General features: G+C 39.6%; 1 protein-coding gene across 1 annotated transcript in view; it reads left to right on the top strand.

The window, feature by feature from the left end:
• The window catches only part of CTNNA3 (catenin alpha 3), a 335,868-nt gene that overhangs the window by 295,982 nt on the left and 17,364 nt on the right, over positions 1-22,522 (top strand). Inside the window, exon 12 of the mRNA XM_057377836.1 lies at positions 11,863-12,014. Coding sequence (XP_057233819.1) covers positions 11,863-12,014 — 152 coding nt within the window. The remainder of the gene's footprint in view (positions 1-11,862; positions 12,015-22,522) is intronic.

The raw sequence follows: 22,522 nt of genomic DNA, 5'->3' as shown, positions 1-22,522 counted from the left end.
ACTGAAGCCAACTCTCTTAACTTGGACAGGTTTATCTCTTTGGCCAGATCAAAACCATTACCTTCATTTCAGCTGTGACTTCCTTGCACAAGGTCTTAAGTGCCTTAACCTCTGTAACATTTAAGGACATTTTATTCACAAGTCTGTATCTGCMTTTCATTTCAGCTCTGTAACCTTTCCAGTTATTTGCAATATGTCTTCCAGAGCCTCTGCAGTACTGTTTTTTCTCATTACTGTTGTCATAATGTTTTTCTTGTGGTCTTGCACCTGCAAACCCTGGTGCTATTGTGACTTTGCATTTTTGGGGGAGCTGCAAGCATTCTGTGTCTGTTGTACTTGTCCATGATTAAATTTCTGTGTCTCAAACTCCAGCTTAATAATTACTTCCTTTGCATTCCACATTCAAAAAAAACCCCGTTCATCCTGTTTCATCACTGTCTTTTAGAACAGTGTAATCCATTGGAGATGACATCTTTCTTACAGAAGCTGAAGTTTTTGTCTGTTTTACAAGTTTTTTGAAATAGGGACATTTCAGTTCTTAATGAGCAGTTTTGGCTTCATCTGATGTGTCCTGAAGCCAGCTGGTCAGATCTACGTGCTGGGCTTTTCCAGACCAAAGTGTTTGGGATACTTTGGGGTTTATCACTCTCCTGACCATTTGCTTTTGTAACATTTACATGTCAGCACGTGATCTGCCTCCTAAACAGGATTGTGGGCTGAGTAATTTCATTTCATAAATCATTAGTGCTTAGGACTTCATTCTCTATTTCATAGTCTGTAAGGAGTATTTTTTGTTTAAAACTTCAGTATGGATCCAGTCTCATGAAGGATTTCCTGAAAAGTTGCAATATCTTTTTGTTCTTCAGCATTAGTTCACTCTTAAGTTATTCATAGAGATAATTTCATAGCCTGAATTTATAAAAAGCATCTTCCACTGTTCTCATTTTTGCATGTAATAATTTTTTATGTTTTATAGTAAAATTCATACCTTTTGTAACATGCTATATCTTAATCATAAAATTATATGATAGCCCCCCTCTCTCCAGTAATATTTCCAGCTACATACAGCTAACTCTGCTCTGCTTAAGATTTTTCTAGTGATTCCTTTCTGGCAACATACTGTCAGCTCTTTGTGCTTCCTTCCTTAGAAACCATGAACTGTTRGATCTGGAAATGATGCAGTGGATCTTGATGGGGGGGGGCATGTGCACCATTCGTTAGGATTTATGTATGCCTGTGTGTGTGTATGTTTGGATAATAAATCTGTTAACATAGTAAAATTGATTCTTTCACAAATCATAAATGGTAAGCTTGTCTTCATTTTGTTCGCCTTGTCTCAGTAAGTCTGTCACCACCATCCATGGCAGCATTTGGAGGAGTGGCACTGAATGCATGATATGCCAAATAAATTTCTGTAAATAGGGCTTCTCTTTGTTTTGTTGGGGGCCATATTCTTTTTTCTAGCAGAATCCCACTGCTGGGCAAGGTCATCTCTGAGGCTGGTTTTGTTTGCTGCTTTGTTTTGTGTCGTGGTCGGTAAAAACACCAGAGCTCCTCAGTTTATCCAGAGCTCCAGCTCTTCTGGAATAGTTCTGTAGATACCAGACAAAGAGTAAGGAATGCACCCATCAGAATTAGRGCATTTATCATGGAGTTTCAGGCAGGAATGTATAACTGTCGCACTCCTTTTTGATTGTTGTCARGCATTAAAAATTCAAAGGCAGACAGCTTCAGTCAGCAGATGGAAAGGTCTCTATCTTGGGTGTTATGCAAAAAAGTCATTACAGAATTCCTCACCCTCTGTAAGCACTGTGCAGCAGCAGCTACCCTTTGCTTATGGAATACTGAGCCTTGGCAGCCGTGTTAGGCCGTGAGCTGTTGATGACCCTGCTAATTAACAGAGGTGTTTGGAAAAACCCATAGCTCACTTTGTTTGGGGTTTTSCTCCTTATGGATCAATTTTACAATTTCTTCCCTGATGTGAAGCTTCAATTGGCATTGCGTATACCAGAATATTCTGTTTTCCCAGGAGCCTCGTTTTTGGTGTCAAGGAATGCTTAAAATAACTGCCTGAAACTGATTTCYAGGTCTGAAGTCAGAAGTGTTTTGTGAGCGGTTCTAGATGATATTTTCATACTGTTGTTTCTGATACGCTTGTTTTTTTAGGAAGGGGAGGCTAAATTTCAGGAAATACTGTGAAGCAGATCTCTGAGGGAGCAATGATGGTAAAATAAATAATGTTTAATAATAGTATGCCAAACATTAAARTTGATATATCGATTATAATAAGAGTGCCAAGAAGAAGATGGGAAAGATCTAAGCATGTGACCTTTGGCAAGAGGATGATACTCTTCACTGCACACTTTGCAAAGTAGCCCTTGCTGAATTTAAAATGGGAAAAAGAGTTCTGGAGAACAGAGGGTGCTGAGGATGGGCTGAGCCTTAGTGCAGGTGACTTGTGAGGAGGAGGAGAGACCGAGAGTTTAACATGAGATGGTGTCAGCCAAAGGACAGTGGATAGAAACCTGCAGCTCCCTGAGAGACTTGCAGGGACTCTGGTGCACTCACTCTTGGTAGACAGCTGGCACAGCTAAGGGTAGTAGCCACAAGAACTGAAATTCAGGGAGGATGTGGGGCAGAGTGGGGGATTTATTCACTGTAGGGCAGCACTAGAGCAGAGATGCAGTGACATTTCTGATTGTGAAGGTTGTCAACACTTAGCTGGATGGAGCTGTGACTRGCCTGATGTTGTGTTGATCTTCTGTCCAAGGAGGTGGGATGCAGAATCTTTTTCAGATAATGTGTGTAGGATTTTTTGTCTGTGTAGGCACCAGCTGTATTCACCTAAGAGTCATCTTTTCTGGGTAAATAGATGCTTTAATGTGGACATTCCTAGTCTGCTGTAATAATTTCAAATTCTTAGAGAAGAGTTCTTTCTCTGCTTAGTGACTTGCTGGTTATTAGAAATATATACTATTGCTATTAAGAAGGACTGTTAGTGTAAAGATGCTTGTATATACTTCATTCTGAATCTGCAAATTTCTCCAGAATGCTGGTACAAACATTTTATGTGMAATATCAGGTATTCAGTGGTGGTGAGGCATAGAAACATTGACTACATCCATTTGCAATCTGTGTAATTTAGTCTGATACATTTCYAAATAGGCACAAAAGCATTTAAAACCTGTAGATACTCTATTTTTCAGTGTTTGTTTACTCTTTAGCATGCTCTTTTAAAATTGTGTTGACTTCTTTTTTTCCTGAGAGTCAATAGTAAAATTTTCAGCAGTGCTCCAGATTTCTTTTAAATAACGTAATCATCTTGCATTTACTTAATTTGAGCACTTTTCTTGCTTATGTTATACTCTGTGAGGTAAGGCAAGTAAGAACCTGTACCTACAAACTGTGAGAGTTTGTATCTTAATAGTGTTAGAAGCAATGTTAGTTTTATTCAGTTTCTAATAATGCTAGATTTATTCAGARTAGGTTTATTCAGTTTCTAACCATTGTTTGTGAGCTGATAACTGACTTTCCTAAATCTTTAATAGTCTGCTGCTCTTTATCTTGGAGGAAAGTCATTATTTCTGCATTGCAGGTTGGRAAGAAGCCTTCCTGTAGTCAGTCTGTGTAAACTCTAAACCACAAGTAAAAAACAAAAGCATCTTGCAGAACCTTTTCAGCCTTTCCATAGTCACTCTATAGAATTGGGTGTAGCAGGGAGTGTAATTGGCAGTCCCTCTCTTGTCTGTCAGCAGTCCACTGCAGTTGGAGTTCTCCCTGAGTGTCTGCAGACTAGTCAGGACCTGTTACAGTGATATTCCAGCTGTTCCTCTGTTCTTATACAGAACTTTCTTTACCTGAAGAACTTATGCCACTATCATCAGCAGGACATAGCACTAATATCCATTAACGTCGCTAATTTAGATAGCCACTGGTTGATTAAGAGATTGCAGGTGAATACTGGAGAAGGTTCTTTTTAATGTTATTGGTAGGCAGTTGAGTAAGACAAGGTTTCTTTTGTGGGTCAGAAGATGGAATGCATGAGGCAGTTATGATCAGCACAGAGTACCAACAACCCCTTCAGGTTCTTGCTTTGAACCCTGAGAAGGAACCACTATGGTTTGTGTCACCTTGGCCATAAACAAAGCTGCCCATTGCTATCTCACTTCCTGCAACTAGCAGGTTTATTGCTGTTAAATGATTATATGTTATAATTGAATATTGTTATTAAATGTACCAGCATCCCTTTATCACTCTTGATTTTAATCCATTTCAGTAATATCGTGTTCTGATAATGAAAGCTTGTGTGGTCTTGTACACGGTGGGCTTCGGCAATTAGAGCCTAATTTCAAATCCACTGGCACCATTGTTACTGACTCCTCTGATTGTGCAGCAAGCCTTGGGTCCCTGTTCCTTCTGCCTGGTCCCAGTGTTTGTGATCACACTGAACAGGCTCCCAGTGCTCTGAGGGGCTGCAGCAAAGGCTGGAAGCACACACAGGGTTAGTCTGTCMCAAGTCAGTGCTTTCTGAATCATTCTGAGGCTAGCTATGAATATTAAATTTAGAGATGGTATTTTTTTGGCACCATTCAGAAAAATCTTTCCTGCAGTCGACAGGATTTATTGGTATTCCACTGTAATTAAGTATTTGAGGATTTTGGCTACCAAGCTGTATTTTTCTTGTGCTTACTTTCTAAATGTCACCAGTTTTCCACAAAAAGTAATTATTCTTGATTAAATTATTTCAGTTATTCCAAGTTACTGTTGTAGTAGACACAGAACTAAAATGTTTTGACCCTTTTCCTTATTACATTTTGCCCATTCTGTCTTCTAAGTTTTTGTTGTTTGCTAACATATGTCAAAAACACGKTATCTGACTGCCTAAAATTAATTTTCTGATGTTTCCCAGTGGGATATGCAATTTTTTTTTGTCTTTGGGCCAAAATAYGCTTGGAATCTTATTCTTTGTGGCTAATTCAATTACTTTCAGGGKTTTTAGGTTGATGTTACACTCACTGGGAACCATATTTCTAAAAAGACAATATTTGTAGTAATCGACCAAAATGGCTGCATTCCAAAATTAAATGTTTAGATTGTTGTCTGCTGCTAATGGTTTGAAGACCAACTCGTTGTCAGTATAGTTATATTTGGGGAAATATGGTTCGGTTACATGTTCTGAGCTTCTGAAACTGCATCGGTGTTTCCTGAAATGTTACTGCAGTCCATGAAAACCAGCCTGTACCAAGCAKGTCATACCTTCAGCACCACTCTGCTGTGCCCCCTCACTGAAAGGTGTGCTGGGGATCATAGAGAAGCTCATGTGTTGGTAACTGCTGGGCTCGCTTGTTTTTTCCTACTTTTCCCCCTAATAGGATGACTGTAAGGCTTTTGTGAATTAATTCCATTCTCTAGCTTAGGTGGTTTATAGCACASTGCTTCTGCAATACAACCAAACAAGGTTCACAGAGAGTAATTTGGGCTGGTTGTAATTTTATTTTTTATTAAACTCTCAGGACTTCTTTTCCCCACTTAAATTACTAAAAAGCTGCTCTCTGTTCAGATTGTGTYTCTTATGTATAATGAAGTCACTCCTCCCTACAAAGACCTCAATTTCCTTTTAATGGTTTTTATGGCATTTTCTGTGTCCTGCTCAGTCCATTTGGAAAATCCCATTTTGGGAGTATTTGGTCAGTGGCCAGTAGAAATTGCCTGATGTGTTAATTGTCTCCTTGCTCTTGCTGGCCGAGCTTTGGCTGTTTTGSGGGTTTGTCTAGGTACAAACTTTAGGGTGTTACTCCTTTTAGCTTCTGTATCTATGTGCTGTTCTGTGTAGTGCAGATGCCTCTCAGTGGAACCCAGGGGCTTCAGTTAGAGTAAGGAAGGGCATGTTCTGACTGTGAACTGAGCTGAGGGGTAGTGGTTGTTTGCACAGCTCATGAATGCTTTGCTCTAGCAGGGRACTGATGAGACAAGACAGGCCCACATGGCCCACACTGTCTGCAAAGGAACGAAAAAGAAATTCAGAAATTCCTCTCATCTGTCCTAGGGGGAAATGTCATTCTCATCTGGGATCTCATGGTCAATGTGTCCTTGAGCATGGCAGCAAAATTTATTAGGTAGAGGGCTTCAGAAAAAAGGAGGATTATGTAAATCATTTAAATTATCTTTCTGCTCTTTTGGATGCTGTGACCTAACTCTAAGAAGTTCCTTATACAAGAAAATTCATCTTCTCCCTCAAAAGCAAGCCCACAAAGATCCCTTTGAAGMTCCCTTTGAGGGATCCCACTCAAGTGTTGAGCTGTGATGTTTCATTGCAGGTGCTGSTTTAATTCCCAGGTGCAGTGCTCCATGCATTTGCCAGGCTGTGCAAGGACTGCGGAGGTGGGGCTCATGTAGGGAAAAGTCCAGGGAATCCAAAGTCCCAAGCAACCCCCTGTACCCATACAGAGAACAGGGACTTGGTGTGCATCTMAACTGTCCTGGTGCAAAGTGAAATAACTTTGTGTTCTAGGTAGGCAGCTGAATCCCTGTCATGGGTGTGTTTAGAGGGGGAATAAATTAAGGCTGTTTCAAAATTAAAAGAAGCAATTTGCTGGATTGCCATTCATTAAGAACACACGTTGCAAATAATTAGGTTTCACTCACTGTCAATATTTTCTCATATTCAGGAAGTAAATTCATAAAAATCTTGCCCRTACTAGCTGTGAAGATCTTATACCACAAAACTGCTGTGATGTGTTCAGCATAGTTTATGTATAAATACATCTGTAAATATATGTATATAAACAATTTTTTTAATGTCCATTTGTATATAGCTAGGTAGTACTCTAAATATATATATTTATATATACATGCTCAGCTGTGTGCTTGTGGTTCACTCCAACAGTCTGACGAGCTTGCAGGTTGCAAAATGCCTCTGCACAGTTGCAGCTTGCATAGGTCTTGAGTCAGAGAAGCAGGTACTGATTACAGCTTGCTTTTATTAGGAAGCTTTTTATGTGCAGTGAGTCTCTGCCTGCACTACTTCATCTTCTATTACACTTTCATTATGCAGAAACATTAGCATGGAATACTAAATTCTGTAAATTCCGCTCTGTATAATGAAGATGGGGAGTGGGCACATGGGGGATTCTGAGATCACACGTCTCATATACTGGCCTAGTGTTGAGACTGCCAGAAGAATCTGAGCTGCTTCAGGTGTTGTAAGCTCCAAAAATAGTTAATCCTGTTTCCTGCATATAACCTATAAGCTTGTTACCAAATAAGGTGATGAAATATGAATGGTAATATWAGGGGTGTATCAAATGCATTTAGTCACAAAGCTCTTCTACTTCTCTCATATTCATATACATATATGTATGTAAATGCAATTTTTGGAAAGCCATGGGATACAGTGCTATAATAATTTAACACTGTATCACAGAAATAGAGGCTTGAATTAAAGGTCTGTACCATAGTGCAGCTTCAGAAGCAGCTTGGTCTTCATATTAGGATTGCATTATGTGGATTTGTAACAGTCACAGGTGACTGGAGTTTGAAAACCTGTTTGTGTTACTCAGSTCAACCTTKTGCAGTGAGTGCACAATACTCCTTYRTTGCAGTAATTCCATTATTATTTCRATGTGTTTTGGAACACCTCTAATGAAGCTGTCCCCATCAGTCACTAAAACAGTCTGTTCCATTCTCAATTGCATATTGGGTGCTGTGACTCAGGCTCCAGGTCCCATGTGTTTTACATGATGTGCCTGAACCAACCAGCACAGTYGCCTTAACTTAGATGGGGTTTATTTTATTTTAAATTCTTTATATACCATCCTGGATKGAAGTGACATTAAGAATACACATAATACTTAGCAGTAAAACTGGCTTACTGGAACAGGCAGTATTCTTACCATCTGAAATTCCRATACCTCTCCAGGAGACATTTACAAGTGCTTATTTTTTAATCACAAGAAGTGCAAACTGTTATTTGATCTCAAAGAGCAAAACTAAATAAAGAAGTACTGAATCAAGGCTGTGGGTTATTAACTAGATTTCTTATTTTCTCTAGTATTACCTTGCATTTAAGAAGTGGCTGTGTTTTGAATCTTTACAACCCTGCTTTGTTTATGCTTCGCTTCCRCTGGATTCTTGCAACTGGCAAACTGCTTAAATCCCATGGAAGCAATCTCTATGTACCTATCACAGACTTTCATGCTGGGTGATCAGGTTATGGGGGATAATAAAATGCTTGAGGGTCGCACCACTTGCCACAGCTCTTCTTGTGCTGCCACCACCTGTTCCTTGGTGTAGGTCTGGATGCGATGCTCTTGCCTGCACTTCTGTTTCATTTTGGTGCTCTTGTTGTCATGCTAGTTTCATATGAAGTTCACTTGGTAGCTTTTTAGGCCTTACTCATGGGTTTTTGGAAGTTCTCATGGGGTTCTTTCCTCCTCTTAGAGTCCTGATTCCTGGCTAGTAACTTACCCTGAGTTTGTTATCTTCAGAAGGAAACCATTTTTCCACTTCAGCTTGCCGATATATTTTTTTTAATTTTTTTTTTTGGTGACTTTTGTCTGGGCACAGAAGATGTCTCCAGATGGCTGAATGCCCAGCAGAGTTTGCTCCTTTGTTGAAGGGCCACTGGAATTGAGTTAAGTCAAAGCTGTGGCAGTGTTGCAGCATGTGTAGCTGGGTCTGAAGCTGTACCATAGAGAGCTTCAGTCCCTCCCAGTGCTCACACTTCCATTTCAAAGCTGCCTTTAAGGGGTAGCTCCTCAGGCTTTGTTCTAGTGGGAGTTCTCCGGCCTTTTCCAGTATGCTGGCACCACTGGGTAAGTTGTTTACACTGTTTCTACATGCAGATTAACATGGAAGAAAGCTTTATTTACCACAAATTCTTTTTTTCTTGAGAGACATTTTCCATTTGCTAATTTGTGTCCCTCCCCCCCAAAAAAGCCATTAACATGTTGAATTTTAAAAAAGGTTTGTTTTTTTTTTCTGGTCAATTCTGGGAGGTCATGACTGTTCTAATATCTGTTTAGGTGTGTTTGTTTTTTTATAACACGTGTGGACAGTTTAGCTTTAGAGACTGTTGCTTTTTCAATGTTAGGCTGCCTTGATGGCTGCTGAAGTGGTGTTAATCACTTAACACAGCTTAATTAAAGGGTACAAGCRCAGTGGTTTGTGCTCTCACCTGTTGTCAGTGGCTTTCTACAAAGCTGAGAATGTTTTCCCAATCATTTTGTTATTAAAAATAATAGGCACAGAGTTGCTAATTGGAATAAAAGGGTTTGTGAAGTTTAATTTTCCATGTGAAGAGCTGGGCCCTGACAGCTATTAAACTTTAGATCCAGTTCATTAGTTGTTTTTGATTGAAGATGACAAAATGAAGCAAAAGGATTAGAGGGCTAAGAAGACGTGGCCTACAAGGAAAGATGAATGGTATTGTTTAGAAAAACAAACCAGAGGAATTAGGGAACACTTGACAAATTTTAAAATAAATAAGGCTTATTTCAAGAATGGATTTTTGGTAGCATGAAATCTTTAATTACTTCAGGGTCTTTGAAAATTATGATTATGAACATACTGGTATTTCCCAAATTTCCTCCTTTCTGCGCTTCCCCACTCAGGGAAAGCAGAATTACAGATGCTCATGTTCAAATTTGCTCTTAATTTTTGTTGCAGGAGAAACAAAACAGAACAAAAATTAAATGTATAAATAAAATAAAAAATAYTCACAAAAACCCCGACAAAAATTTAGTAGTTCTCAGTTGTCCAACACTTGTTTTTTAAAATTTTTTTTGTTTAATTTTGCTTTTGAAACATGGAAAAAAATGAATCATTTCCACCTGTTTTTTGCTTGCATCCACTTCTCCATAGTTTTAAGGCTGCCTAGAAAAATAAAGGCAGGAATATACAGGAAAGGTGCACGTTGTAGATGTAATTCAGGTCTGCCTCATGCAGTATTTCAGAGGGTTGCCTGACCACTGGAGGTCTATGAAGTATTTTGGAACCCAGTTATCCATGGGTAAGAAATATGTATACAATGAAATGCTTTMTTTTGTTGTTGTTTTGGTTTGGTTTTTTGTCGTCATTGGTTGGGAGCTCCAAACGATCATAAATCCCAGTAGTCTTGGATTTCAGGGAGTTACCTGTGGACATCCTCAGTTCCTGGAAAATTCTTATATTCTCCTTTGCAGCATTTTGCAACGAGGTACGAAGATACGAAGGTTTGAGTGGTTAATTTTACTTAAATGTATGAAGTGACTGTTCCAAATTGCTCCCCTTCGAGTGTTTTGATAGTCTAGGAGCAAAAATCTTTGTTTAACTAAAAACAAGAAGTTCTGAAGTGGTGTGTTCTAAAGAAGTGAAATGTTCTTGATGGTGATTSTTTGAATTATATTTTTCTCCACAAAAATCAGAAAATAAATAGCYACTTGTTCTTAATTAWKMWTAATTAAGAATAATTATTAACTAATTATTAACTTAATTATTCTATTTGGCTGCAAATGAAAAATGTATCTTGTGTTTTTTCTGCACTTTTAAGAAATTTTCTCACTTACCTTTCAAGAAGGTGAGACAGTTCAATGATAATCTAAAGAGGGAAGCACTGATTTTAAATACCCCATTTTTCAAATTAGGTGGCAAATACATGTTGGCTCAAAGACAGTAGAGTTMCTGTAATTTGAGAATTAATTTTAGTGTCTCTAAGGGTTATGTGGGTTTCCTCATTAAAGTCAGGGATCAAAGCATTATTGGGGCATCTTTCATAATACTTAAAATGTAAATTGCTAGATTTTCTAATGCATAAATCCAGTTGTCTCCAGCTGAAGCTTTGTCTGCATACAAATGCCCTACGTATTTCAAAATTTGCCAGAAGTGCACACTTAAGGTATTAGTCGTGTTGTTGTCATGTGGTGTGAATTTGTGAATTGCAGTGTGTGGAATTGTGGAATAAAGGGTGGAAGACATACRATATTTGTATTTGAAACCAACACATTGCCTGAGAAGGAGCTTTAGTACCTCAGGGTTTGGTATTCATACTGAATATTACACGAGTTGAGTTTTATCCTTTTGCTTTTCTTTTTGCTTCTTCTATGTTCTCAGACTCCAAGTGACAGGAAATMAGTTGTTGCAAATGAGTTTGGTCTGTACGTGTTTGAGGTCCTTCTCTGCGTGATGGATTTTCCATCTGCATTCTCTCCACATTCCGTGCTGGGTTTCCTTTGCTTCCACTTGATGTGAAGGGTCAAGGGAAATGCAGTGCTACCAGGTCACTATGCTTAGTAAGGCCCTGGAGCATCAGAAGAAAATTCCCAGGCCATTGTGGGTAAAGCACAGGTTAATGCCACATTGACTCAAAATGTACAGTTTGTTTGATTCGATCAAACRTGATAAACTGCCTTGGTAAGTTCAGCTTACAATTGTGGGACTTCCTCAGCTGAAGAATAAGCTCAGTCTCCCGGTGGTTACGCCTCCATTCAGGCTGAAAGCAGATTCTGAAATAGTGGCAGTCTGTTCAGCAGCAGTTCAAGCTTTGAGCCAGGTTATTCATTCTGATTCTTTGGGTAGAATTGCTATTGAAATCACCAGCGAATTTTTACAACTGCTTCCTTAGCTCCCCTTTTAAAACTTCCTTCTTCTTTTGTAGTACTGTATAACCACCCACAGCTTATGTGCTCACTATGGGCATTTTTATAACTGTGATAAAAATTACCAGTGTATTCTCACTTATAAGTAATTGTGCTACTACTGTRACGCTTTTTATAAAATAAAGTTTTTGTCAATCTGAGGTGTTTTACTAAAAAGAAAAAAATTTTACATGTTCTGCCCTTTCATTGCTCGCTGAATCTTGGTTTTGGTTTTTCTTTTTTTAAATAGTGATTCCAGAGTTTATTAATCAAGTAAATATTGCGTTGGAGAGCATAAGCAAGAACACAGTGCATCTGTTTGATGACAACCAGTTTGTGGACATTTCCAAGAAGGTGTACGATACCATTCATAACATCAGGTGCTCAGTCATGATGATCCGGGTAAGTTTGGAATTTGTACTTTTCATACACATTTCTGAGATGGATCAGGACATCAGGGCACTTTCAGAGGCATTCAGAACTSTGTGTGTGATAAATGCCACCAGGCTCATATCCAGGTTGAACTGACTTGGGAAATTTGGAATACAGTGGAACATGTGTGATTATAACTCAAGAAGTATAGAATTGCGTTAAATACTACATCAGATTATGTAAAAGTGTCCTTAATTCTTTAAAGATGTGTAATTATGTTTGGTTGATTAAGGTTTTCATTTACTTCATTAATKAATGTCTTGCTAAAACCCAAATAATTTTGTAGTTCTTCAGCTTTACCTGCGGAATGTAGGAACTGAGGGTATTTTCTGGTGATTCGAGTCCTTTATTAATTTTTTTCAGCCTCATACCAGAAGACTTAACAACCTAATTTCTTTCAGTCTTACAGAATCACTGCACTTACCCTGATATTTTCCTGAAGTTCAGGGAACTAATTCACAGCATCTTATTTTTAAAATTCAAAACAGAATTTGATGTCATGCAGAGTTTCTCCCAAATATTTCCAGTTTGTAAATCCCGCTTCAAATGGTAAACCAACTGAGCTACACTATCTGTATGTTCATCAATTTTGTTTTAAAATAAAATTAAATGCTAATAAAAGTAGTTTTTTCAGAGGAAGTTTGTTCATTGCAGGGTGGTTGGACTGGGTGGTCTTTAAAGATCCCTTCCAACCCAAACCACTCTTACATGGACAATATTAGTCTTAACATACTGTGGCATGTAAGTTAAAGTAGGAATTGAGATGTGGAAAAAGATTTAAATGTCTCAACCTTATTGCAGTTGTCAATTAGGAAGTTGTATACTGAAGAGAGTTCCTCAAACATCCAAGATTTTGCCCATAGCAGTAAGAGTTTGTGAGCTGGGCTAGGTGGCAAAACAAACCRGATTGAGGGTGAACCTCTGTTGGGTCTGCTGATCAGTTCCTGTTTCAGTGAATGCAGGCTAGGAGTTTTGATTAGGACATGGTTTCTTTTTTTTCTATACAAGTTTCATTTAATTCCTGTGTTGCTCATCCCCCTTCCCTTAGTGACTCAGGAAGCCCTTGGTTTTTTTGACATWACAAAGTGCTGCTGTTTCTCAGTGACATCTGAGTCTTCTCTGCATCCAGTCTTCTTAGCCTTGAATTCCGTGATCATGACTGAGCATTCCTTTGTGGAGCTTTTAATTTTTGGAAAATTGGRTAATGCCCTGAGGAGTCTCAGTCATTTTCTCTGAAGAGCCAGACACAGCTCTGCAGGAGACTATATTCTTAGAGTCCTCTGTGGTGGGTGTATGTGGACAGTCGCTCAGAGAAGGGTGTTATGATCCTCTGTGCTTCCTTCTGAAGCAYGAGGGCAAAATCCTTAGATGTGAGGGACTTTAAATAGGTACAAGGCCCAGGAAGTGCCCAGTGTGCAGCACACGTGCTGTGTGAGTGCATCTGGAAAACTGTGAGCACAGCACCTCAGTGGACAGCAGCCATRGAATGGTTTCTGGCAGTGCCATCTTCCACTGCTGCTTTGCAAATCCTGACGGAAGCTTGGGAAATTTRACAAAAACCATTAGAAAGGACATGTTCAGCTTTCCACTTAATGAATACAACGATTCAAAGTCATGGGAGGGCTTTTTTTGAGATTTGGTGAAATATTAGTCAGCTCCTTCACCACCATCCCTTAGAGATACTGACTGCCAGCACAGAGCGCTGAGGAAATGCATTCATTTTCTGACTCAGGAGGTATTTGCATTCCTAGTTAGATACATTCCAGCCAATGGCAGTTTCCTGGAAGCAGCTTTAGTAAATCTGGTGGTTACTCAGATGTAYGCTGTTAGCACAGCAGCCGAGGTGAGGAAATGAAATGTTCTGTGGCCAGCGTGCTGATAGTGCCAGAGAACAGTGCCTTGCTGATTACAGGGGATTGATTGCAAGGCTGAGAAATGGTTGATCAAAAATAATTGAGAAATGTAAATGAACAACACYACTCATTCACAGGGGGCAGTTTTTCAACATGGCAGTAAAAGCAGAAATTCTTCAGATCGGTTTCTCAGGAAGCATTTCAARCATGTAATTACAGAGAGAGAAGGTTTTAAAAATAGGGCTCCTAACTGTTAGATGCTTCCCAGTACTATTGTTAATGCAAATTACCAGCTATGCATTTCAATGTCCAAGTGTTTCCAAAGATACATTGAACATTCCTGTCCTGCAGGTATCGTGTGAGTAACATTTGAGAGCAGCTCAGTAGTGGCAGCTGTGTTGTACTGCTGAGCTCTATAGAAAGCCTCTGGAACACCAGGATGCTCCACCCCTTTAGATGCTTTTCATTGTTTGCAAGGACTCCTTCATCTGGGGGTAGCTGTTGATTTGAACTTACCAGATAGCTGATCCAGGGTGTATCCACGTTTCTCAGTAATTTTTTTGACTCTGAGCATCTCATTTTTGTTACATTTTAGAGATCTTGTGAGCTTGATCTTGAACAGGAGTGTTTGGACATTATGAGGAAAGCATTTTAATCAGGATATTGATGTTACAGAAAAGATTCGATTGGATGGTACAGAGACAATTCTGCCATGTGAAATATATGGAAAAGTCAAAGAAAACAGGTTGATGGTTTTTGAGACAATGCATATTAAATGCTGCATAATGTTAAGATTAATGCTAGAACTTCTTAAAAAAAGCTTCTGTGTAAAGGTGTTTATAGCTGAAGAACATGAGCCAGCTGGATTGAGGTGACAGCTAGCAATATGTCATTAGGTGTTACACACAGTGGAATGATTTCCAGTGAGTAACCTGAAGCTCTAATAAAGCCATCCTTACAGTTATACCAAAAATAGTGGAAACAACATCACCAAGTCAAAAGTTTCACTGAGTTTTCTATTGGCGGATAAACAAATGAAGAGGTGTTTTAAGTTTTTGAGAGACAAAGAAAAGGGCAAAAAGTTGATACACTCCATTCAAAATGCTTTTACTCTTTATGTTCCTGGAAGGGGGAGAATGACAAACTCGTGTTGTGTGATTTTGTGGGAGGTGGAAAATGTATATTGAAATTGYGGTTCTTTACATTTTAAAGCATTTCTTAAMAATCCTTTCTACTAARTGTATATTCYGTGTGCTGTTTTTTTCAGGATTCTRGCWTGGAGGCCGTAGGTTCCCTTAAGAGTTCACCATGTTAAGCTTTTTGAGTTTGTTTTGTACATTGTTCCTTGATTTCCCTGCACCATGACCTACAGGATATCCATCCCCCAATGCACCAAGAACTGAAGCAAAGCATTCATTTTTATTTTCTGTCTTACCTAGATACTTTCATTTCAACTAGATCCCTCACTGCATCTCCAATCAATTCCTAATATTCCTTTTTCTTTAGCTAACAGTCTTTTACTGTATGTTTTAATTTCCTTCAAAAACTCATTTTAGTTACACATTCAGCTGTCTGCAGCATTAATGGTTTTTCGTATGTTTTGGCTTTCTCAGGATACCCTTGGGCTGGGTTCCCTGTTTTACTACTTTGGTTGGTTGCAAACTGCCATGGTTTTACATTCTGTTTTAAAGGAGTGTAGGAAGTCATCCTTAACAGCGGTTTTGAGTTTTTCAGTACACTTGATTTTTCTCACTAAGAGACATCACAGCAGAATTCATTCTTTTACACCTAGCAGAGTTACAGGGTATTTGAGAACATGGACAGGAAGTTTGCAAGTGGTGAAAACCTTTCAGCCAGTAAATGGGTGTCTAGTTTAAATTCTACCTCAGTTTTTACTARTTTTTACTAATGACCTACACATGCAGGGTTTTCAGCCTGTTTTTACCTCTGTAGTCCAAGTGAGTTAGATCCTGTCAGATGCAGGCAATAGCAGGCGTGAGTTGTTTAAAAGCTAGAGAAAACAAAGCAGGGAAACATGCAGTCTTATTGTTTGTTTTTCCAAGAGAGCCTTGAGATCTCATGGAACAGAAGAAACGAATCATATACTCTTTTTAAGCTACATTGTTGTTGGTCTGAAATTTAGGAGTGATGCTGATCTATTACAAACACATTTTGAGACATTTGATAAAAGCATTTTTCTTCTTTTTTTTTTTTTCTATCCTACACCAACTATTGTGCTGCAATAGTTAGCACTTGGTCCCGCACCTCTCATCACTTTCTGGATGTTTCTGACCTAAGTAGGTCAGAGCTCTTTCCTTCCTCAGCTCTTTGTCAGGTTCAGTCCTGTCATTTAGAGATTGATACRTCTGGATGTAATGTGACTGCTGAAGAATAGATTTGTGTGATGTCTTTAAATAGAGTGTACAAGAAATACCTGTTGTCTATTAAGCATAGTGGGACACCTGTTGCTTTTCAGATTACTACCCTGAGTCATAGAAATGGTGTTAATGGGGAGTGTTATGTTTGTGCTGCAGAACCCAAATAAGAGGTGAGTGAGGTGTTTAATGCCATGAGCAGCTGTGCATACTTGCAAGTAAAAGCTTCTGACAGCTATTTGTCCCTGCCATTTTACTTGGCTTTTAACATCTCAGGTCAGCATCACTGACCTTGAGGTACCATTATGGGAAAACTTGAAGCTCGGTCCTGCATAGGTTCCATTTTGTATCTTAATTCACCTACACACATATCTTCTAAATTTATCTGTGTTTTTACAGTATAGCTGGGAAGCCATCTCATAATGTACAAATACTTGTTCCAGTTTACATCAATATTAGCATCATAGTCTCAGGCATTATTATTATGACTCTACCTTGCAGATATCTTATCAAAATTCTCTGTACTGAACAGTTGTGGGACACAGCATACATTTCAGTTTAATATGCTGCCATTTTTAAAATGCTAATCTCCATTTAGTACTGGAGGAGTTTGTCTTCTCAAATAAATAAAGCCAACGGCTCTTTTCYGGCAAACAACTATACATACAAATTTGTTTCTCTTTCATGTTTATTTAACATGTAACAAACTTCCAGAGGTCTCCAAGTTTCATTACTTTAGGGACTTCAATATCTTCAACAAATCACATGACTTCAGTGTTTGGTGTAATAGTGTTGCAGACTTTATAGAACAAAAACCTGCTCGTAGTTTTGTCTGTAAATAGAACCCACCTCTTGTTTTCCGTGAAAGTTGCATCCATTTGTCTTAACATGTGGGCAGGATGCTTCCCTAAGAAACAGCTTTAGTTTCTCAATTGCTGTAATAAGCACCTGTTCTTAAGAGCTGAAGTGTTTCCACAGAAAAACCCTAAAACTTTGTCAGTAGAAATACAGAAAATTTACTGATTTTAAAAACAGATGGTGTGTTTGCATCTCAGGARAGGGGAGGGAGGCAGAGGAGGAAAAAAAGCACATGCTCTCACCCTTCCTGTCTCAGACATGGGAATAGAAGCCAGAGCACAGATAAAATGTTATTTCACTCAAGGAGAGTTKGCCCCCTTCCTCCCACATCTTCATATCTCCTTTGCTTAAACCACAGGGTTAGAGTCCATCCATAAGGTACTTGGGAAATGGTGGATTCTTGTTWATTAACAAAAGACAAGAGAAATTACCTGCCCTTGTGCTTCTGTGTTACTGCACTTTGAGATTAACAGGTTTTAACTGGGTTCATTGTATGTCCTTCTGACTGGTGTCCCTGTTCCCATGCTCCAGGCATTTGCTCAGGTTCTACTGGGAGCTTTCTGATTTCAGACTCTGGGTTCTTTTTTACATACAAAATGAGCCGTGACTGGAAAAATGTTCCTCCTTTATCCTATATGTAATTGCAAAATGGTCCTTTCACATCCATGTGCTGCATCCCCCCTTTCTGAGGAGCAATATGCAGAACTCCTGTGYTGTTTTATGTATGTGCTGGAGGAGCAGCCTCTCTCTCATTGCAGATGTAACAAACTTGTGTAAAGGTACCTGGTGCTGTCAGGCTGTGTCTTGGGTACAGGTCTGATGGGGAAGATATTTTTCCTCTCCAGAGCAGCACGTCACCTGCACCATCCTGGCTGACTCTACAAATGACTAAATGGTAATGGGTATTTAAAGTAGTACCTGGAACTCACCACTTGGACAGTGCCATGTTCAAACCTGTAGTTTCTGTATGTTAACATGGGTTTTTTTCCCCCCATTGCTGTAAATTCTTTTAATTCTACTCAGTTGTTTTTCATTTTTATCAAAATATCATGGTTAATGGAGCCTTCTTTCTRAGGCAGAAGTACTGCAATATCTTTTGAACCCCATCTTACTTTCACTATCACACATTTCACTTGTCTTACACTCTTGTCAGTGAGGGGAAGAAGTGTGCCTTAGAGGTTCACAGTAAGAAAGGACCTCGAGAGATGAGTTGGCCCAGCCTGCTGTTGAAAGCAGGGTGTTATCCAGGGCCCTGTCAAGCCAAGTCTGACTTCCTGTTTGTTTTTTAATTTTAGGTATTAGAATGAGAACAGTAATGGGGAATTGTTGGGTCAAACAAAGCAATAGTATGTGCTGAATCTTGTTTATAAAAGGAAGCTGTTTGCTACACTGCATGCTACTAGTCTGTAATACTTTCACTATTAAAAGTAGTTCTGTGTTTGTGCCTCATTGTTTACATTCAGCACAGGAATGTATGACCCACCTTTTCTAGTTAAAAATGCAACATTCTTTAATCTGTCATAGTTTTCCAGTTTGTAGTGTCAGTTAATGGAAAAGATGTGTTGTGTTTTACTTGAAAAAAAAGGAAAACCTTTATGGTTTTCCATACAACCATACATGCAGAAAAAAATAATAAATTATTTTAGAAAGGCTGATAGACGGTGGTGGTGGTGTCAGCTGTGTACTGTATCTAATTGCAAGATCCACATGCAGTTATCCATCCTGGCAAATGTGTTGTCTTCTGCCCAAACTACCCAGCCTTAAGGCATCAGACAAGGCTGTGAATTAAGAGCTGCTCAGCAGTAAATTACTACATGGCTTTCCTTGGAAATCCCCCAGTGCTGGGATTACTGAGTCACATGCAGGAGTCAATAGGCTTTGTACAGAAATGGATGGCATAAACAGTTTYGACTTACATACTACTTTAAATGTCAGTTCTTCTCAGTCTAGGGATTAAATTACATTGCAAGTGTCACATATGATTATGCTTTTAATTGTTCACAAAATTGCGCCTCTCTTTCAGGAAGACAGAACCTTCCAGAATTATTTGATAACTCTGGTTTAGTGACTCATTGGAAACTTAAGCMCATAACAGTATTTTTTCTGGAACATTAAAATCTTTACTGAGGGGTTTTTTTTTTTTTCTTTTAGCAAGAAAAAGTGATGTGTATTCCTTCCTTGCCATTTGGTGCTTACTGTCTAATATAAATTGTAGTCCCAGAGTAATGGAATGAATATTATTCTGTTAAAAGGGAAGGACTGAATTACTGGAAACGAAACTGGGAAGCACGGTAAAAATGTTACAAATCATAGATACTCTATTAAAATATGCATCCTGCCACATGGCTCATTGGAATGTGAGAAATGCAAGCCTGGGAAAGGAGACTGCAGGCACTCAGCAGTGTTCAGAGCTCAGGCTGTAGTTCTGATGCTGCAATCAGCYCTGCCAGTRCTAGTTCTGCTCAGAGATCTTCATYGCTCAGGGTGGATCTGGCCATAGATCCCTTTACTGAGCACAGTGATCTGGAAGGTGCATGGCTTAGCTGAAACTTTTCAGTTGCTCCTTTCACTGTGGAATCGTTCATCTGATAGCATGGTTGTTTTTAGCATGGTGCAGAAAAGCAATGAGCTACATTSCAAATGTGTTCAGAATGTCAGTGGATTTCAAAGACTAATAATAATTCTATGTGTTAAATGTAATTATACAGTTCTGCTGGTACAAAAGGAGAGGGGCAATGCTGGGGTCTGTATCATTCTGTGCTTTGATGCTGGTGTAGCACTGTTAGAGCTGGTCCTCTTCTCATCCATCCTTGCTGATAAAGTGGAAAAGGTTGGGATTAATTGCTTCCCAATAATGGTTTCTCTTTTTGTAATTCCTTAGTATTCCATGGGTGTGTTTGAGTTCCGGTTCTATTCTTAATGATCGCTTCCTTCTTTTTGGTTTGGGTTTGTTTTAATTAACATTGCTTGAATCACACTAGGATGTTTCCTGAAAAGTGTGCTCAATGTTGGAGTGCAGCTGATGAAGGCAGGTGGACATACCACAGAAGGAGATATAGTGATAACAGGGAAAGTGGTTCAGGAAAAAAACCTTCAGAAAAAATCTTTGGAGAATTTAAAAGAAAAAATCCTCCACTGAGCCTAATGAGTGGAAGATGGTATTTGTGAGTCCTGTTAACCTGAAAAGATTCTATAGAGGTTGACAAAACTGGTGCTACCTAATTACCTGAGAAACCCTGGGACTTACGGCCTGCTCTTAAAATAGAGACAGAGGAGTSCCTTCATTGTGTTACCAACAAAATCAGTGTATATGAGTACTGGAGTGTGCTGCAGCAGGGGAGTGCTGTGCATCCTTGGGTTGAAATCACTATTTTACTGCACCATTCCTTCAGTGTAGCCTAGTAAAAAGCAAYAGGGTGTCAAAGGGAATTGCTATACTGGGCACTTCAATTATTAGGAAATTGGTGGAGTGATATTAATRTAAAGGTATTTTGTTAGTCCAAGTGCCTTGTGATCCTGACCTTCATAAAGTAGTTTGCATAAAATGATTGTTGAAAATATGAGAACCCTATTATTTAGTAAGCTAGACAGAAKTCTTTTGGAAGATAGAAGCCTTCCTTTTTACTGAATGTGGTCCAGCATGAAATAGCACATGAGAAGTGATCATATGGGCCACTGTGATTAGCCTTTGAAATCTCCTGGAATCTGTTGTAGTGTTTAATTTAACCACAGAAAGAGCTGTAACTTCCATGTTAGGATACAGCAGAGCAAATCCATGTGAAGGATAAAGAGCTGCTGGAGAGAGGCTGGGCAGCCTGGCGATGCACACAGGTACAACTGCGTGTCCCTGAGAATGGCTTTGTCACCTGCCCTGTGCCTCAGGCAGCCCCTGCACCCAGAGCAGCTGTGGGGCCCCATCCTGCTAATCTCATCCTTTATGGCAGTGTTCTGGGTTTCCTCYTGGGGTCATGGCCAGCCCACGTGGGGGAATATCCCCATTATTGCACAGACACTGAGGCTGGCTGGGTAGTCTTACAGCCAGTAATGCAGGCACAGGCTTGGCCACAGTGGTTGGTGTCAGAGCCAGCTGAGGTGCTGGCATCCATTGTTCTTCCCCCTGTGTGTGTTGCATTGATCACATCTGTGCCTGCCTCTTGCCTTCTTTCTGATCAGTGTGCATGAAGGAAAGTAGATGAGCAGATGGCAGCTGTATGTTTGTTGCTGCTGTGTTCTCAGAATGGGAATTGGACCCTTCTGCCCCAGTGAGAAACCAGTGTGCTGTCCCACCGGAGCAGGGCATGCCATGGATGGAAGTCGGCTGGCCCCACAGGGAGGTTGTGTCAGATGCACTCTGAAATGCCTGTGGGTTTGGGAGAGCTGGATTCCAAATGTATAAAGAAACAAGCATGAAACTTGATTAGCATTCAGCAAATAAAGAGCAGGCATGAACAGTTGTTTGCTGTTTCATTGAGGGAATGCTAAACATGGCAAACTGAAGTAAAGCCATTGTAGCACCCRGTTATGTGCTTGAAGTGATAAGAGTTCATAGCAGTGCCCTGGACCCCTGGGAGTGTGGAGCTCAGTCTGGCTGCTCAGTGGGCAGCAAATACAACATCTGCTTGTCACCTTGGTAAGTGGAGCCAGAAGCRGAACGTACCCAGATTTTAAGCACAGCAACATCAGTGGAAATTGTGAATTAATTTACCAGTGCTGGGGTTTGCAGTTAATCACTTATTCCTGAAATGGAGCCAGGCCCCAAGAGAGATGAAGCCTAAAATTGTGTTTGCCTACACTTTGGCTTTTCTTTCCACTTGGTGGTTCCATTCCATTAATACAGCCTTAAACTTGCATCTTCCAGCTTCCTCCAGCTCAGACTGGGCTGCTTGATTTGCTCGTGCGGTTTATGGGAAACTCACATGTCAGAAAGGTGACTCGCCCTGGTTGTTTTTTAACTGCAGGAGGGGAGTTATTTTTTTCCTGAATGAAAAGATTATTCTTCTGATACTGTTGCTGCTGTATTGTTGGCTTTGTTTTCACATTTGGGTCATTAAATGGCATATTAAATTGCACCATGCATTTATAGGACATACTAAATTTATGACTCACAGGACTGTTYTCTCCCTGTAAAATTCTCACCTGGTTGATTAAAATAGAGATGAAATTTTAGGTTGTGTTTAGTTCATCAGTAAAAAGCTGTTTATTCTCCTGATACTTCTCTTCCAGAAGGCTCAGTAGCAAGTATTACCTGCAGCCTGTCTCTTTAGGGCTGGAATGGCTCAGTGTTACTCAGCCTGTGGGATTGCCAGATAGTTCAGAGCATTGGCAGGCAGCCAGAACTGGCAGAGTTCGGATTTAGGCTGGGATACRTCTCTTCTCCTTTTTGTTTATTCTT

Source organism: Malurus melanocephalus, unplaced genomic scaffold (genome assembly GCF_030028575.1).
Source record: "Malurus melanocephalus ecotype Western Australia unplaced genomic scaffold, MMel_1.1 scaffold_327, whole genome shotgun sequence".
In the NCBI taxonomy this organism is placed as follows: domain Eukaryota; kingdom Metazoa; phylum Chordata; class Aves; order Passeriformes; family Maluridae; genus Malurus; species Malurus melanocephalus.
Note: the sequence above shows the minus strand (reverse complement) of the source record. Positions and strands in the feature narration are given on the sequence as shown.